Source organism: Oxyura jamaicensis, chromosome 27, assembly GCF_011077185.1.
Source record: "Oxyura jamaicensis isolate SHBP4307 breed ruddy duck chromosome 27, BPBGC_Ojam_1.0, whole genome shotgun sequence".
In the NCBI taxonomy this organism is placed as follows: Eukaryota; Metazoa; Chordata; class Aves; order Anseriformes; family Anatidae; genus Oxyura; species Oxyura jamaicensis.
This window is the reverse complement of record NC_048919.1, coordinates 5,291,957-5,311,490: the sequence shown is the minus strand read 5'-3', so window position 1 is coordinate 5,311,490 and position 19,534 is coordinate 5,291,957. Positions and strand designations below refer to the sequence as shown.

The window sequence follows — 19,534 nt, the reverse complement described above, 5'->3', positions numbered from 1 at the left end:
TTCGCACTGCAAGCTGTATGCACAGCAAACCTCCTCTGCCCGCCCCAGCCCCAGAGGAATTCCAGCTCTTCCGAGTGCATGACCGGCTGCGTTACACACGCCGCTGCAGGTGCACGGGATTCTCCACGCACAGCACACACACGCACGTGCTCCCTAGGCCAGGCACACGGCCTCGCGCTACCGACACCCCCGTCGCGGTCAGGACACGGTGGGTCAGCCAGAAAAAGGATTCTGGACCGCTGCGACTCAGGGGAAAAACGGGCACCTCAACACAGAGGTGGTGCCTGCGGATTATGCCGACCTTCTGTCCCCAAAGGGATAAAGCAAGCGTGCCAAGCCGAGTACAAGGGGGGGAAGTTTAACAGCAAAATTAAGAAAGGCTTCCAAAAATTCTGCTCATTCAAGACAAATATTTTTTTTCCCCACAGGGAGTAAAGTATCAGGTTTCATCCAAATTGCAAGAAGTTGATTTTAAACCTAGGTTCAAATTTCCATGACAATTTTTTTGAGGCCAAATCAACAGTTTTGCAGAAGAAATTCAAATGATTTCAGATTTAAGTCCAAAGCTTACAAGTCCAATCTTGCACAAAATGAAGGAAGATCAGTCTAGCAATGAGCACAGATCATGTGAGAGTATCAAGCAAAGGTACAAAAACTTGATCAGATGAACAGAAAAAAAACTGAAAAGGAAGGCAAGTTAGTATTTTTGATTTACATGATTATAATGTGGTTGCTAAATTTACCAACTTGCCTACAACATAAAATAAGAAACCCTTCCAGCTGTGTCGGTAAGTACGTAACTTTTATGGGGAAAAAAAGCAGCCAAGAAAGTTCTCTTGTGGAACAGGCAGTGCTGCCAGACAGTTAAAAATCCTCACACCCTTGGACAGTAGTCATATAGCTCATTCTTGCCTTCCTAAGATTTGTATAATAATGCACGCTGCTGCAGAAGTCAAAATTACCCAAACTGAAGCAAGATCTGGAGGTATTTACTCGGTCTTATTTGGGATGAGAGCAGCTCCCTAAAACTAATCCAGTTATTTCCAAGAATTAGTGAACAAAGAGGGGGAAAGACAGTATTTTAACAGCATACCTATAAGTAACAAGGCCCCAGTTCTCCATGGCACCTTTATAAAATAAATACAAAGGTTTATTGATATTGATACACACCTCTTCCTAAATGTTTATAATTCAAATAAAATACAGTTCATCAATAAAGTGAGTTACTTTACCAGCAGCAAAATCTGCAATAGCTATGAGATCAATTTTAGGAAGAGGGTAAGGAACATTGAAGTAGTCCTTATAAAAAGGCAGAGTTTTAGCAGCAACCTGTAAGAGATAAGAGGAGAAACTTAGTAAATATCACGTGAACTTGCAAACATTGCTGTAACTTTAAAATTTCTTTACAGCTAAAAGTAGCCTAAGAAAGCAGCAGACACAAGCGTTCCTCCAGAAGCTCAGTTCCCAGCTTCCAGAGCATGGTGGTTTGGAAGACTCCCCTTCCCTTCTCCTCCCAGGCTGCAGCCTACCTGTCAGCACTTCTCCTTGTCTGAGGATGAAAGTCTACACTATCGAATCAAAACAAGTAAAACGCATACTTTTGTCATTAAAGACACGAGTTTGTCCACAAGTGAAATTTCTTTTAACATTGAGGCCGATGTCCCCGAGCTATTAAAGCAAAAACACCCCCACAAGCTTTGTGCACATTTATGTGACCGAGCGGAGGACGGAGGTACGTCCAGCCTGTCGCAGGTCGCGACAGCAGCAGCAGAATCACCCTGAGCACATTTACCTCTAATGCAAACTTTCCTTGTTCTGCTTTGCCAACGGGAGTGTAAACACGCACTAAGACGCCATCCAGGGACCTGGTCTCTACGAAGTCGTATTCGCCCACCACAAATGCCACCAGGTATGTCGACATTATAGGGGTGCGAGCAAACTTCACCTCCACCAGGTTTTCATCATCCGGGTACGGCTTGCGGTCGATGACGTTCTTCAGCACGAAAGAGAATCGGTTAGTCTCATGGCACCGAAACTGCATTATGCAACACATTTGACTAATTACTGCGTCATTAAGAGTCACACATTTAACATGGAAGACCTCTGATTATAAAATACAGACCATACCATATGTCTACATAGCTACAAAAAGCCCCATCACACATGGAGGTGTGCTTTTATTGTTTATTATACACACACACATTATATTCTCTTCCTGGAAAGGCAGCTGAACGTGTAAGTCAGCAGCTGCTGTTCTCCAACGAGGATATTACCCAATTCCGAATAAGGCACAAGACTTTTACTAAAGTACCAAAAAAAACCTGCAACCACATGGTCAGTGGGCAAAACTAGACTTTACAGGTAACTATGAAGGTTAGTGTTACTAGAACATATACATATATATATATATATAAATCTACTTTAAAACTCATTTGCTCTTCTCCAGAAATATTTGTACCATATTTAAAATAGCAGCCTGAAAATGCCCACTTGTATTTGTGACAGAAGTACTTTTACTTGCACATTTTACCCTATTTCTGCCCAGAAATTCTCTAGGGCAGAAAACATGCTTATTTATCTCAAGTTATAGCAGCTATATAAACATGCAAAGGCTTATTTTTTTTCAGCCACTCTTAATTAAGCAGCACGTGGCCTGACATATGCTAAGACCTTTTCTAAAAAGAAACAAACACTGCTGTGGTTTGCACGGTCTGTTTCGATTTTGTGTTAGCATCTGAAATAACAAAAATATCTTTTTAAAAATGATCTCAATTTAGAGCTGCTTAGTAATAGCTAATAGATAGACTATATTCTTAATTCCCAAAGCATATTATTACCTTTCAGTCAGCTGCCTTTATAGCTTTATTTAAAATACAGTTTGCTTGTACATTAAGAACTTACCATATTTGACAAAGCTACTCTGTCTTTAGGAACCACCAACGAAATATCAAACGTTGCCTTAATAGCAGGCTCATCCCAGCAAGGGAAGGCTCTGCGAGCATCAGTAGCCTGAAGGAAACAAGAACATTAACCAAATAAATCACGAGATACTGTTGCAGTAAGAATGCACACAAAAATCAGTATGTTTTACAGGCAAGAAGTTGGATGTTTGATGGCTGGTCACTGGTGTGGTGTCTTCACTGATACCCCTCGACCCCTGCATTAGAGCGTTTTGTTGCTACTGTGATAGCTCACTTCCTCTCCCCCCCCCCCCCCCCTCCTTTTTTTTAAATGATCTCTGTGCTCTGATGGAATTCTACCGTCTGAGTAAAATTTAGCAGAGTCATGACAGGAGCAAAGCTCAGTCATGTGGAAGCAGAGAGGGCACCCAGGCGTTCACAGGCAGTGCACACAGGACCACCTGTTTATATTCTACCACTCTGCTGCACCCAGTAAATGTTCCATTTGTATTAGGTAAGTACTCGGAGTTTTTATGTAACCAGGCAGATGAAATTACAATATGGTATAAAATTCTCTCATTATGACCAGGGTTTACATAACGTTTGAGGCATTATCTGGCTCACATTTTTGGATGTCATTAAGATGCTGAGATTAAATCTGAATGTTCCATTAAAAATTAATACATTTCACAAAGGCAAGCTACAGAGATGTGTTTGACCACTTCTAAATAAATAGACGCAATGTTTAAAACCATCTATTTTATATATACAAAGCATCACACATCAGCGTGATCCCTGGCTGGGGAAGTTGCCAGATGCAGAATGTACTGACCTTCAGGACGCAGTGTGAAGGATACCTTTGGCATCAACCATCCACGCTCAGAGCAAGAAGCAAAAAATGTTTTTTTTTAAAGTTTGCCCAGAGGGTAGAGCTCAAGCTAGGAAACGAGGCCTTTGTTGTGTTTAAGAACCAACCCTATATTAAGGATGACATTATCTGAAAACAAAAATATAGCCCGTACCTCAAACTGAGTGACAGCAGCATAGCGTGTGTCTCCAGTAGGGGTAGTATATTTACTTCGGTAAAAACCTTTCATTTTATCATTCAGCTCCCCTACAAAGTCTATCTTTAGCGTTCCTGTCCCTGAAACAGAAGCAGATGGGACATTGTTATTTGCACGTGCCAAACAGCGCATTTATTTGGTACGGACCTGCAGGCCAGGCTGCTCAGCTGGCCCACTGCCCCTCTGAAGTAAGATGTCCCTTAACCCATCTCCACCCATGAATTGTTTGCCAGCCTCCCTCAAACCCTTCTCCCTCCTTACGCAAAAATAAGCTCCAGCAGAGCTAAACATCAGAACCAATGCAGGCAAAGCCAGACCTATCTCGGCGTTTTGGCTCTTGACGGTTAAATTCCTGTAAGGTTCCTGCAGTGCTCATTCTCATCCTCTAAATACAACACAGCAAACCAGACACCTGCCTTAAGCCACCTGAAAACTCTGATCCTGCAACTCTTACCTCTGAGTAAAGTTTGCAAAAAATATCGGATGGCTACTAAGTGGTAATAGCATCCTCTGAAAAGGCCAAAGTGGAGCACTGGCTGCCTTCAAGCTGCTAAGTCAATTAGTCTTGGGATTTATTCTGCCCTCGATGTCTCAGCGTAAAAAGGGAAACCTGATCTTGACCAGAAAGGCAGCGTGCCAATCACACAGAATGAAACATTAACGTTTTATCACCCCAGAATCTTTACATTTGTATTTGAAAAGATTAAATGAAGCTGCTTTATTCAAACTGAGGAGCTCAGTTTCAGTCCACAAACTCTGTAGAGCAAAGGCCGGTACTTTCAAAAGACTTAGTGCATTCCTGCCTAGGAACACCCCCGGTAATTCAGATTAGCTCTTTCTCAGTAAGAGGAGCACAGATCATCAGTATGTGACATAAATAGCTCGGGAGCCTAACGCCCAAGAGCAGGTAAAGAGAGTCACTTCAGGTGTTAAAGCAAGCACCACCATGGACGGAACCACCTCTTCAGTTCCACAGACCCACAGGCAGTGATTTTATCCCTTCTGTTTCCCATTAATCTTAATGATTTTAAGGAACCTTGTAGGAAAGATTTCCTACATCAGGTGCTAATCTGCGCTGCCCGTTCCAGAGCTATCCATGCACTGAGCAGTCAAATAGAAGCAGAACTTCTGTTCCAGACAGACAGAAGAACAGCATTTTTTTAATGACACTTACTTGAAATACATTATTGGTACTAGAAAAGGGAAGCCCAACTTCCCAGTATTTTCAGGATGAGCTTCAGTCTACTTTTCCAACCGATATTTCAGAGTGCCCCTCTTTCAGCCTCCTGCTGACTGTCCGTGGGCAGGCTCCCGAGGGAGCACCGTGCTCCCAGCCAGTAACCGAAGGGAAGGCGGCTGCGGCTCCAGCTGCTCAGGGTGCAGCTCCTTAAACACACGGCCTAAGGCCAAGAGCACCGAAATACCTCTTACCTTTCTGAAGGGTACTGGGAAAGGAGAGGGTAACCTTCTCATCCTCATTTTGATAGTTGAACCCTGTGGCGTGTACCTCTGAAACAGAGAAACAGACGTCGTTTGAAGTAAGACCCCGTGGTGTTTGTGTAACTCCTGAGCACTTAAAACGAATGAGCGGAACCCAACAACACGCTGCAGTCAGTGGCCGAAACAATGCAGATTTGGAATAATCTAGAATAGCAATTTCAAGCAGCCAAAGAAACGCCACCCATTGCTGGAGATGCACCTTACGTGACCTTGCTTCAGACAACTAAACGTAGCACGTTAACTTCAGAGCACGAAGCCACAGCCCCAAAGCACCACCTCCACGCTCTGTCCACCCCCGAGGCACACGCTGCCTGCAGGGCGCTGCCTACCTGGCAGAGGGACGTCTGCTGCTGCCTGAGCGCTGACGCTTGTACTGCCCAACCGCAGTCAGAGCAGCGTCCTGCACAACACCAGGAAAGCTGGAAACAGCCACTACAGCCCTGTGGCAGGATTCTTGCTAATTTTTCCGAACAGGATGCTCCTGATTTAAGTAATTTGTGGATCTCCGTTTGAAAAGCACACCAATAGCCACAGCAAGTTGTTTCTGTTTGGTTTTAAGCACTAAGAAAATCTCAATGTTGATTTTACTTTAAAATTGTCTTCAGAACCAAGGACCTACCTTGGAGTTCGTATACCTTTCAGCAAGGGCATCCAAAACCAACTGAAATATTAAGCAGTACGGCATTTACACAGCACTTGGATCTATTTGTAGATGCAAACATCTGAACTACGAGGCCAAGCTGGGTAGCTGGGGGAGGGAATCATTATACAGGAATTAAACTGTCCTGCAGCGTAGTTAGAGCCAAGGGAGAATACCCCGTGCTGCTCCCACCTTCCCATCGCTGCGTCCCAAGTGATGTACAACCAGCCTCCTGCAACCAAAAACCTAAATCAGCTGCAGAGGGCCTTGCTGTGCAAGTCCTGCTATCTTCATATCTTAACCACTGCAATGACAAGGACACAAACCTGAATCAAAACAGCTTATTAGGAAGAACAGCGCTTCCTACCGCACATCAGTGCCTTGGACTAACGAGCTGGGCAATCTCGGACACAGCAACGCACCCTTCTAGGGGACTTAATACAAATACTTGCAATAAAACAATTCTGGCTCTAAAGACGTACAGGACCGACACAAATTCAAGAGAAAAAGATCCTTACAGGATTGAGAAGAACTCTAGACTAACAGTCTGCGCTGAGAAGTTGCAAGATTTCAGTCAGCTCTAAGTGGGATGGGATAGACCACTTACACCAAATACGTGCCTCGGACATCAAAATGCCAACCAGCCTGAGACACTCCTGAGACAGCTCAGTGCAAGGAGGTGGAAACACTCCCCTCCAAGCACTTACGGCAGCCCCAAAACGTCTCCCCCCCATATTTCATAGTGCCAGATCCCAGCTGCTCGAAGGTCAAACGACGACTAAACTGTTACAGCTCCAACAGGCTGGAAGCAACCATTTCCTGGGAGACGCTGTGCTCTAAAAGAGCAGAATATAAATGAAAGGTTCCAAGATACACCGACTATTCAGCGCTAATTTAATCCCCAGCGAAAGAACCATAGAAAACCATCAGCGATACTTTCTGTAGTTGGAGAGAACTGCTTCTAACAAAGATGTAATTGCAGTAAAAGGCCGTCTGAATTCCTAACACTGTTGAATACAAAAGCTCCTGAAGAGAGCACCACAGTTTTGGCAGCCTACTAACTCCGGAGAGTTTGGCACTGCAAGGTTGCAAGTTAATCACGAGCACATTAGTGCACAGCCTGGACCAAGTCGCATGAGAAAATAAAAAGCTGCTGGTGCTCGATGCTGTTGGAAAAAATGAATAAAGAGCAGACCTAGCAGCTCCCCCTAACTCAGGGCTCTACGTATCACATCTTACAACAGCGTTTTAAACGAATTACAGTCCTACAGAGTGCTTCCTGCAATCGCATGGTAACTAGACGGACACATCAATTATTGATTCCCGTTTCTGTATCACGTACTTATAAACGTGGATCCTAGCCAAAGGTTTTAACCAAAGTCAAATGTACACGTATTACAAAGCGAAGACAAAGCCAAGTGGAAATGATGGAATTATAAATATCAGAAATCAAGCTGACTGTAAAAAACGCTGCCCTACACAGGCAGGTTTGTTTCCCCCCCAAGCAGCCCCCCCGTCACTGGTAATGAAGCTATGTTGGCTTAATGAACCTGTCCTCATCAGCTGAGCTGCTGTGACTGTGCTGCGTGCTCTTTGCCTACCCCACCTGCAAATTAAACTCTTTAGCTTAAAGCATCTCCAGGCTGACATGTCATATGCTATCCTTCTGCGTTAGCGCTGAACTCTGCCGATGCCGTTCCTGAGAAGGCTCCCAAGTGCTGTCACATCTTCTCACAGGTCTCCAACTAGTGGTTGTAAAACCCTTTACAGAAGCCAGAAATATTCTCACCTTCTGATATTCCCAAACTATGCCAGCGCAGCCCAGACCTCTTTAAATAACCTACCATTAAGATTTCTGTGTCACATCAAGTTCCTCTCCAGAAGAAAGGATGAAAATGGGCTTTTCTACCGCAAAGAAAGGTTTCACAAACTTAACAAACCCCGTCTGCTGCAGGCAGAGGCAGCAGCCTCACGTCCCCCACCTGGCCCCAGCTGCATGTCCCCATTCCCTTCCTGACGCTGGCACTCACGCAACCGCCGCGATCAGGAAGGTGATCTGTCTCCAGGCTGCCTTTCTGCCCTTTTCCCTTCCTCCTCGTAGAGGCAGCTCCCAGGCAGAGCAGATTCCGCACCCACATGGCGGTTCTGCAGGAGGAACGTTAATGCCAACAGAAGGCAGGCAGCGAGGACGAGCCTCGCCGCCCCTTCCCGCAGCAGCACGGGTTTAGGGCAGCTCGTGCTGGGGTGGAACAGCAGCGATCCCCGGCCAGGGGAAGTATGGCTTAGATACACTTGGGTCACGCTGCTTAACTTCTGGTAGGCGCTAGTGCTCTTTTGTTGTCATTTTAAAAAATCAGCTGAGGTGTAACCACAGCGCTTCAGGCACTAGCATCCAGGCATGTCCCTGCAATCCTCTGAAGGGAAAAAAAAAACAGGTCCTGGCCTTAAAAGCTTTTAGAAGACGAAGTACAAATCAAAGTTCACTTATTTCTGCTAAAAAAACATCGTTACAGTTGCTTGTAGTCTTCTATACGAAATTGCCAATTACTGCTCCCTAAGCATCTCTAAATTTAAGAAACTGCTTTAGATTTCCCAGCATCTGAAAAATGATCCAAGCTAAACAAAGACAACGTAAAACCCTGCTCACGACTCCACAGCTCCTTGGTGGAGATTCACGGGAAGCTCAAACTGCCTAACATGCAGTAGGTGTGAAACTCAGGCCCTTAAAATTTAACTTTTAAAGCAACTCGCTCGGGTTTGCCTTCTCACTGCTTCACTCAGCTGAACGAAGTCGGCCATTTGGACTAAAGCAGAACAGCACGCGTGTACCTAGCCACTAGGACTGCACTGTAAACACTGGACTACAAATGCTAAAAATGAGCCTCTAGAAAAACAAAAATAATTGCTTGTTATGACCAGCGGGAGAAGCCAGTCGTAACTCCAGCAGAAGAAAACTCCAAAAACTCCATCTTTTTGAGTAGCTTTGTTCCATTACAACATAACTGGCACAAATGGCAAATGCACATCCTTCAGTTACAATCACTGCACTTAATTCTGTAACAAAACAGGGAGTTTTTCTATTCCAAACACTGAACGATCATTCTCTTGGTTTATTCTTCACTAACATTCAACCGTGGCAAAAAAATTTCACTTTGACTTTAAAGCTTCAGCAATTGTTCCTCGGCTTCCTGTCGAATTTGGGGAAATAACCTGATTTCCTGGCAAATCTACATTAAAATTCCAAAGACCAAGTTCTACCCTCTGCTGTATTCGTCTCTAAAAGAATGGATAGGAAGAGAAGGAAAACACGGCCCGGAGCTCCAGTTAGTGGCGTTGCTGCACACACCGCAGCGCGCGCCAAGCTACCACGAATCATTAGCAGGAGAACAAACGCCTCAGCACAGAAGTCAACAGAGCAGCTCCACAAACGAAGGCAGGCTATCTGGCGAACAAGGTCTCTCCTCCACACAGCCGCTTTCCAGAACGTAACCGTGCTTGAAAGGCGAGGGCTGACCGGTTCCCTGCTCTTCCCACTGGGGTGCAGAAGTAAACGGGGTCACAACTTCCCAGCAGAGCCCAGGAGACGCCACGACATGAACTCGCTTCCAAGCGTTCTGTACAGGCAATAGGAAGCAGCACCTAAGTAACTAAATCCAACGGATCTGGCTGATTGCTGCTGCTTCACTGGACTACATTTCGTATTCTGCTTTTGAGACCAGTTATAAAATTACCATCCAAGAGCTGTGCACAATGGAGGCATTAGTAAGACCGACTTGATCTGTATCAACAGGTGCCAGCGAACAGTCTGCCAATTTCATGCAATTTTTCTTCCAAAGCCATTATACCAGTTGGCAGCTTACCGAATTGAAAGCTATGTTTTAACCCCATGAAGCCAGAGTGTAATTATGGAAAACACGCAGCACTGCACCTCAGCCACTGGCGTTTCAGCGGTTTGAGGTGCGTGCCGTTACCACAGCCAGGGGGCCGTCCTCGTGTTGCTCCGTGCCCAGCGCCGTATTCAAGCCTATCTGAAAATCAGAATGAAGGAACCGAGGCCACAGAAATTTATTTCCAGTTTACTCAGTTTAAGGGAAAAAAAAAAAAAAGCCTCTGTTAAGCTCTGCTATTAATACTTCAAAGTTACAAGGAGAGCGTGTTGCTGTTAAAGAACACAAAAATAGGCCCTGCAGGAGAGGAAAATCGGCTCTGAAAACAAAAAAATAAAATAGAGAGGGGGTGTGTGTGTTAACTTTCCTTGACTTGAGCAGAAAGAGCTTACTCCTAGGCACTTTTTCCCATTTATTTTCATTTTCTCAAGGATAAAATAAGAAATTAAAAGGTGATCTGGGCCTGCAGCAGAGTGGCAGCTGGACCAGACTGCGGACACGCTCAGCCGTTACCACCTCTCTTGGTACCTCCCCATTACTCCACTGAAGAAAAAGCTCCGGGAGTGCCCACAGAGCCCTGCCAGCAGCTGGGAGCAGCAGGGGTACAGCCGGGGCACACTCAGGGCAGCCAGCACCCCGCTGCCCAAACCTCCCGGCGAGCTCCTCCTGCTGCCAGCTCTGCCCCCAAGACGCCTGCCCAGCGCCGCTTCCTTTGGACGGGGGTCTGTGGCTGCTCGAGCACGGCTCAGCTGCACACACCTGCACCGAGGGAGCCCTCCAGTTTCTGTAATGCTACATTACGAGAAGGTCGGAGCCATTTAAATGCAAAGACTCGCTGCAGGTGTTTTGTTTGCCAGGTGAAACCCCATCAGCCCCAGGACAGCGCCGTTTCAGAGCGAGCACTGCACCAAGAACCAAACCGTCCCTACCAAATCCGGAGAGGTAAGCTGCTTCTCTGGGTGTTGAAAGAAACACAGCTCTGAGATCACCCTGCTGGAGACGTTTCACTTGCCCAAACAAACACCTTCCTCCTACCTGTCACCAAGGCCAGGCCTTCAGTTCACAGCCATGGTTCAACCCTGCTCTGTGACACCACCGCAGCGCCTTCCTCACGGAAAGGAACCTGCAGAGCCTTTTGTCTGAAGAATTTCACACACAGTTGTGCCTCACGGACCACAGAGCTGCTAGGCTCGAAGCACCACACGAAGACTTCGCACACCACCAGCGCGTTGCTCGCTTTCGAAGAGCTGATTTTCCAGATCTTAATCTTTTCATGCTTTAATTGCTGAAACTTCTTTTGTGCCTGATAAATCTCCTCTAAACGTAATTGCTGATGACATCAACTACCGAAAGTGTTACAAATAGGTGCTGCTTCTTTTGTTTTTGCAGAAACTTCCAGTCTTCCACTGAACTGTACCCCAGCCACTGTCCCCTACACACAAACACCTCTTTCCATGCTGCCACACGCTAGGAAAATGCTGCTAAATGTCAATTGTTTTCTGTACTTTTGCAGACCCTTCACAATGAGGACTTCCCACTGCAAGCCGCTACTGATAGACTTTTACCCAAGCCCTTGGTGCAGATTTTCCCCATGTTGTCGTGTCCACAGGTACAGATCACGTTTGTACACAGTACCTGCTATACAAATAAAGAATACATCGAAATAGCCATCCTTCTGCCTGTGAGACACAGACGTGACAGAAGAAGGTAACTTTTTGAAGCATAATGCAAACGGTAGGGATGAGAAAAGGCTGAAGGCTAGGTAACTCATCTCGTGCTTCAGAAGTAGGTTAATAGTCCCTGACTATTACAGGTTTTTGCAGCTGAAGTTAACTGTTGGCAACAACACTTCACATCAAAAATGGAATGGAATACCATGTACAAACACCAGCAAAGAAAACAATCCTACCTTCGTCTCCCTCTGGCGCATAGGAAGCCGTAATAATGTCAATGTCAGCACAGTTCATCACAATCTGGTTGGTTGCATGCTTCACCTGTAAGAGAAATTGTATCAGCATCAGGAAATGGTGTGCCCTCCTCCTCCGCGCTCCCTCGGGTAGGCATGCCCAGCCTCCATTTAATCCACAACCCCTACATCACCAAGCGTTTGCAATGAAAGGTACTGCTTCAGACTGGCAAAAAAGAAAAGGATTTTCCACTGACTGCTCTCATTCTTTCTGGAACATGCGCACTTGAAGCATGTTCCAGCCATCTAGACCTACTTATCGATACCGTAAATTATTTAAGGGAAGGGACTGCCTGTTAAAATCGGCCTGTAGGCCTGACAATAGGGCCCTTGTACATGCCTGGGAATCCAAGACCAATAAAAATAGACAGAGAGCTGTAGGCTTTTAGCGACGACCTTCAGGAGACCGTAGTGCAAGTGGAATGCTTTTGAACACAAAACTACATCGTTCAGAGAGCAGAAGAAACAACCTACAGTACGGCGTTCTAGGCTGCTGACACTATAGGAACTTTTTAGGTTAGAAACATCTGCCAAGAAATTCGCCTTTACATTTTCCTGAAAGCTTTCCTTCTGCCAGCTCTTGGCTACACACTCTTTGCTTTATTTAACAAGTGGCCAGCTCCCAGCGTAGTAATCAACTGCCTCAACGTGCCAGCTTTCTGTTTGGATGCGGGAGCCTGAATACAGAGGAATTCAAATTAAAAATTAATTAATTACAAAGGGGCTAAATATTTGGGAACAGAACTAGGAATTACTCAGAACTTCATGGCTGAAGCCACCCGAACCACCACACTGGATGAGGCTGGTAATCCTGCTGGGCCAGGACACGACCTCTGGCAGTAGGCGATACCAGAGCCTTAAAGAGAAGAGCACGAAGTTGTAACAGCCAACTGCATCTTAACCTGCCGCAAAGAACCTGCTCCCTACCCAGTGCTTTGCTCAGAGCATAAGGACTTATGTCCTTTTCTTTTTTTCACTGTTATGACCTAAAACTGCCACATTAACACCCGTGCTGTCGCCCTGGCCTGCTGTGGACGTGGGCCCCAAGCGCTCCGCGTCCCGCAGGACCAGAGGGCGCCTGCTCGCCCTCCCAGCACCTCGGCATAAACACATTTGTTACGAGCAAAGCCAAAACAACCTGCGAAGCGTCACAGCCGAAAGGAATATATCTCCTCCTGCCACGCCGGGGCTGGTGTCTACACGGGACGAGCAAACAGAGGCGGGTGCTCGGCCCCAAGCTGCTCTGCCCAGGCTGGCTGAAGAACGGTGCCTTAGTCATTGTGTACACACCAAACAGGGCCGAACCTGGTCAGCGCCGAGAGGCTTAACAAACCTGAATGTGTAACCTGGCAGGAGCACCCACATCAGAACGGCCCATCTAACCCAGCCACGTTAACCCCCCTGCCAGCACCAGGTCCTTCACGGAAAGCCGCCCCCCCAGAGGGCGGTCAGCGAGCGGCGAGGCTCCTCCGGGAGCTCCTTCATCACCTCGGTCCTCGACTCTGCTTCTAAAGCAAACGTTTACGGCCCATTCCTGACAGCTGTGTCTGTACAAGCACCAGGCACGGCGCTGCGGTTCTTGCCGAGCGTGGGGAACCTTCCCAAGCCCTGCTGCCAGCACGCGGCGGCGCAGCCCCGCTCGTTTTCTCCCCGTTGCCTCTTTGGGGTCATAAAGCCAACGCGTTACCTAAGGATCTCGGTGCCATCCTACCGCAGGGTACAAGGCACACGGCCGGCAGGAACCAACACACCGGCAGCTGAAGGGGCTGGGGCCGGACGCTTCCAGCAGAGCCTCGGTCAGACCTCTGCTGCGTTCGGGTGCGTGCAAGCACAGGATTGCAACACCTCCCCGACCAAAGGTCTGTGCCCAACGGCTTTCATCACAACGCTAAGGTTTGGGGGGTTAAAGGAGGTCTTCCAAAACACAGGAAATCAGGATGAGAAAATCTTTTTATAAATGTACTTGGAGAGACCTTTATGCCATCTACACATCCAAATCTCTCTGGATTAAGAATTCAAGATGCATCAGTAGTTGTCCAAACTGCAGACAATACTGGATTTAACAATAGGCTTGATCTGTAAAAAATGAACTCTTCTGAGGACAGAAGAATTTTCAGCATAGACTGTGCCTGCAAAATAAGAAGTTTACATTTAAGCTACCTATTCTTAGACTTTCCTTACGTCCTACAAATACCAAGCCAATTTTACAAAGGAGCACAACATGCAAGAAAACATTTAAAGGGACTCAGTGAGCCAGTAGCTTGAAAAATGGTCACCCTCCAGCTCTGAAATATGCAGGGCAAAATTCAGCGCGCGGGTACGAATACTGACCATGTACTGCACGGCACACTTCTGAGCCTCTCGTAATTTAACTGCGGGAAAAAAATAATAAAAGTTTTCATATTGGCACACAGGCCCTACCGTAAGAGCCTCCTCCCTCTGATCCACAGAAATGATGAAGCACAGACACGCCTGTAAGAGCAAAACCAAAACAAAACCATGAACCGCCCAGCATACCTCTCCTATGACCATTTTATCTCGTGAGAACCTGCAGCCTGATCGTAGGGACACCGTGTGCAGCAGCAAGATGAATGAACGTGTTTTACTGCGAGTGAACCTTGAAACCGCTTCTACGTTTCTGAGAAAATCACTTTCTGGAAGGCAGATTTCACGCAGCGTTTTTCATGAGCGCCGTCGTATTTGAGAGGCAGAGCAGCACCTTGCTGCTTAAGGTGTAAGCACTTATGAAACCGCACAGACGTGAACCGTCCCCCTGCTTCACCTTGCTGTAATAAACCCACTCTTCAACAAGAGGAGGCCAATCAAGGCAATTTAGCGTAAAAGAAGGAAAAGGTAATAAATGCCAACCTCCAAATGGCCACAATGGAAGCAGTTCTGCCATCGGGCTGACACGCTTAAGAGCAGCAGATGAGCTAAGATCAGTATCTGGAATGCAGGCACCAGTTTCAAAACCTCGAGTGTGTTGCTTCCCACAAAGCTCCAGCGGCACCCGTCCGAACTCGGACGCCCGCCAGGATCAGCCTGAGGCAGGCACCAGAGGCAGCTCTGCCCTGCAATAAGCCGGCGGACCCCAAGCTGTCGACCCCTGCTTCCCACCCCCATGCTCAGCGCTTGCTTCTTGGAAGGGAAACCTCACCCACCAGGAGACCACAGCCTAAGTTCCTCCCGAAAGTTTTCCAACGCAGTATCATTGAAAACAGGGGACGAGCTAAAAAGGCCAATGATTTGACCGTTATTCATACTGCAGAGATGAAATCCCTCTCACCTCAGTGCTCCTTTCCCCGCTCACCTCCACGTTACGTCTCCCACGGCGGACACACGAAGCTCGCTGGCAGGAGCCAGCGGCGCGGTCTCACCTAAGCTATTATTCTCCAAGCACCAAACAATGAAGAAGTTTTCAAAACTCTGCCAAATATGACTCAAAGATGCTGTACAGCTTTTTATTTTCACCAGTTATCAGATCAGGAAACGACCTGATGGAAAAAATACTGTTTTAGGACATGAGAAACGGGATTTTGGATGGCCTCAGCCAACGCCAGCCTCCCGGCAGCGCAGAGCGAGGAGCACCCAAGGCACCTGCTGCAGCCAGGGCTGGCTGTGGAGCTGCTCACAAGATGAGGGAGGTCACTGAAGTCTTGCTGCTCTCAGCCTCAGAACGCCCCCCTTAACGTAGCATCGTAACACACGTTTGCAGCATTTTACTCCCTAGAAAGTCAACTCAAATTACTTCAGCTCTGTCCTAGGATTTTTTTAAGAATTCCTAAATGCAATGAGAAAAAGAAAAAAAAGTTGCATTAATTTGCATCTAGAGCAAGTTACGGTAGCCGAGAAGTAAACCTACCGGTGCCAAGACTGACTGGCCCTCTGGCGTAGCTCCCGCCCTCCAAGGAGCATCCAGCCGCGCTCACCCGCAGCAGCCACACACAGCTCGGGAGCGCAGGGCTCACGCAGGCAATAAATCCCTTTCCAGCTACGATTACCGCAATCATCTTAGCCTTGTGAATTACAGAACTGAAAGGGCCCTTTCTGTGGGGGAGAGGAGCGAAGACATTCCTACTTTTGGAGCTGGTGGCAGAGGGGTACGGAGCCCAGAGCTCCTGGCTGCGCAGGAGCAGGCTCCAGCACCCCGCAGGACACCTTTAACGCTCGGATTACTCAACCTCCGACCCCATTTCACGCGCCGCAAATGTAAGTTACCAGGCTGGGTAACACGGCCGTGTATTTATGCTGAACAACCCCCCGACCTCAGGAGCTGCTGACCACAAATACTACACCTCGTAATGGTTAATTTTTCCAAGGTTTAAATGTGTCACAATCAATCTTTAACTGGGTGCAGCGAGATCAGAAGGCTGCACATCCTTAGCCGAGCAGACACCGCCCAATCAACCTATAAAAAGCAACAGATACAGGTTAAACCTTGCTAAATATAACAGCATCTCCCAGACACGTTACAGGGACTGGGACAGACACTCCAAGAGCCGTGCTCCTTCGGTTGTAAATTCCTTCCTGCAGAGAAGAGGTTGCTTTGCGGCCGAGGAACACCTTCGTGCCGTCGGTGAGGAGTGAATCGCCACCACCCGCTCCACGCAGGGGAGGTTTCGTGGTGGTTGGGACCAGGAAGTCAGAACGCAGCCGCGCTCCCTTCTCAAGCTCTGCTCCGCTACCCCCTGTGCCGGACAGGTGATTGTTCGGGGCCGTGACAGCACCGAGAGCTTCCTTCAGAAGCTTGGAACAACCGTTGAACTTTGGGAGCCAGATGATTGTTTCTGATGTGAGTTACTCATACGTGCCTCTGCAGCACGGGGCTGAAGACCAGAAGGGCAGCACATCCCCTCTTTGTTCCAGCCCTCACTTACGCCTTCCAGGAGTCAAGAGCAGAATAGCGAAGCGTTGACCCAGGCAGTGAGTAATACGAGTGCGCTGCTCTGATAACTACACCCCGACAGTCCGGGCTGCAATAATTAAATCTCAAGCTAACAGATGAATAAGGCAGATTAACCGCTTCCACTCAAATAAAACACCAAATCTTCATTGTGCTCATCCAGGAGCACCCACACGAGCCCAGCAGAGCAGTTTCGGACCCCAGCAGACAACCTAACTATCAGACCGGTCACGGGATCGCACGGCAGCTCTATTTCGGTTCCAGATCCGCGACCGACGCGCGGCGTCTGATCTCCCACAGCCACATCGCGTTCGGTCCTGGCCGTGGCAGATGAACGATTCCACAGGGAACCCGCAAGGACTTTTGCTTTTTAAACTGTGCTAAGTGGCACCGATAAATCACCGGTCTGTGTAATTCCACTGACTTCCAGAACGTCTGAACAACCCCGAGTTACGTTATTTTAGAGTCTCAGGTAACCGGGCGGTATTTAGGCTGCCAACCACTTCACAAGCTCAGCTGCAAAAGGCTAAGGAATTAAACTGCATCAAGGGCCAGGTTACTGTGCTGCCCCCTCATCAGGGAATGGCAAACGCCGGACAGAGGGCCAGTCCCCTCACCTGAAAACTCGACATACCGCAACAAACTACAAACACCTCTGGTTTCTTTTTAAGCCGCTGAAACCAACCCGGCCACTGCTGACAATAAGCCACAGCTTCACCTCTGGAATCGTGAGGGGCTCTGCCCCCGAGGCTTATTCGAAGACAACACGTAGGAAGTGCAACATTTATGACTGCGGCAAAAAGACCAAGTGCTTTAAGTTATTCATACGTGCGAAAGCCTGCGTGAGCGTACTGCCCCAAAGCCACGACCAGGCTGTTTAGCATTTTTTTAGGGCTTGGTGCTCAAGTTGAAAGCCTTACCAAAATTCGACAAGAAAGCTGCCAAATCCTGCTTAAGGGCTGCGAATGGAAAACACAAACTCTCTGATCAAGTGTTTACTTGTAATATCTTGACTAAGGATTGCAGCCTCCGCTAATTCCAGTTTGCTATTAAATATGCAAAACAGCAAACAAACACTTTTGAAGTACATAATGAAGTTTCCCTAATTTTGTCATTAATGATGATTGATTCCAGTGTCAAAGTTGCAGCACTCACCCTGCAAGTCAGAGAGCATCACGCCCCTAAGCATCGCAGGCAGATTACCATTCGTCTAGCCATTATCACGTTGGAGGGGGGCATCTATCATACCGCAGGGGCTAATAATTATACTTAATTATATATTAAAAAAAAGATACCTGGACCTTCAAGAGCAGGCCACGCATCTAATACTTGGTTTAATTCCTTACCCCAAATTTTGGCAATTCACAGTTGGTGTCTTGCTGTTATTACTTTTACCTCGATGTATGCACAGCGCATGCCAAAGCTCTCAGGCGTGCTGAGAACAGAACCCCTCTGATGAACTCCGCTCCACCTTATTAGAAGGTACTGGTAGCAACGGCCAGCAAGTCCTTAATTGAACCAATTAGATCAAAGAGCACAAAACTCATTTATTTTCTAGATTCAGTCCCAAGCCAGTCACAACCAACTGGCCCACGCTGGCACGTTACGTTGTTCCCAAGCTGTTCCCTTGTGCAAGAAGCACCGTGCCCACCTAGCAGGGTGGGCGTGCCGGTGGTTGCTCTCTCCGTGAAGGTACAGGAGCCACCCTCTCATTTTCGGGAACATGCCTTTAGCACGCTTTGGACACCGGCGGCCCCAGCAAACCTCCGGATTTGCTCGAGGCACGCCAGCACCACATCCACCTCCCTGCACCTCTCCTGCACTTGGTGTGCGTGCACCGGGGGATGCAGCCCCGCGGTTCTTCAAGTCTGTGGTGCTGGGATACTGGGAAATTTGAGAATAAAGACGTGGATTTTAGACACGTTTTAAAACATCGCCTTCTTTTTCCTATTTCTGCCATGGGAGCATCACGCTCACCGTGTGAGCTGGGTTTCTTACAACCTTGAACCCTCCGGAGCAATATTCTTCCTTATGCCCTCCGCGGGTAGGAAAGTCCAGGATTTCGCGTTGTCAGGTGGCGTCCGCTGCTCCGGGAGGCTATTGAGCAATCCCCGCACAGCAGAGCGCTCGACATCCCGAGGGGCGAAACCCCGCGCACCCCACGCCACCTCCACGAGAAGCCTCCGGACCTCCATCCTTGGAACCGAAGCGAGGTTTCCGCGGCTGCCCTTCGGCGCTGCTCCCTTCTCCGCGGCGACGCCGGGCCGAAAAAGCCGCGCTCCCCTCCCCCCGAGCGTTATTTATAACCGGGAGGATTGCGGCGATCCCGTTTACGGCACGGCCCCGCAGCTGCGGCGGGGCTGGGGAGCGGCGGCTGCGGCGCGAGGACAGGAATAGGTGGCCGGGATTAACCGGGGGGGGGGGGGGGACCACGGGGCGCTTCTCTGAGCGGGCGCTGCCGGCCGGGCTGAGGGGCTGCCACCGCGGGGAGCCCTCCGAAGCCCAGGGCTGGAGCCGTGACACGCCGGGGGAGCCGGTTCGCGTTCCCAGCCGCCGTTCCCGTGCGGCCCTTACTCATCCCCGCTCGTCCTCCTGCGGCTCCGCGGCGTCACGAGGCCGCGGCCGGGCCCTTCGCCCTCCCGGCCCCGCGAGGCGCTCCGGGGCCTGCGGCCGT

The 19,534-nt window shown here is 48.3% G+C and overlaps 1 protein-coding gene across 1 annotated transcript in view; it reads right to left on the bottom strand.

Moving 5' to 3' along the window:
• The window catches only part of GPR179 (G protein-coupled receptor 179), a 56,086-nt gene that overhangs the window by 14,670 nt on the left and 21,882 nt on the right, over nt 1-19,534 (bottom strand). Inside the window, 7 exon segments of the mRNA XM_035347497.1 lie at nt 1,094-1,127; nt 1,233-1,329; nt 1,793-1,993; nt 2,902-3,009; nt 3,923-4,044; nt 5,396-5,473; nt 11,901-11,985. Coding sequence (XP_035203388.1) covers nt 1,094-1,127; nt 1,233-1,329; nt 1,793-1,993; nt 2,902-3,009; nt 3,923-4,044; nt 5,396-5,473; nt 11,901-11,985 — 725 coding nt within the window.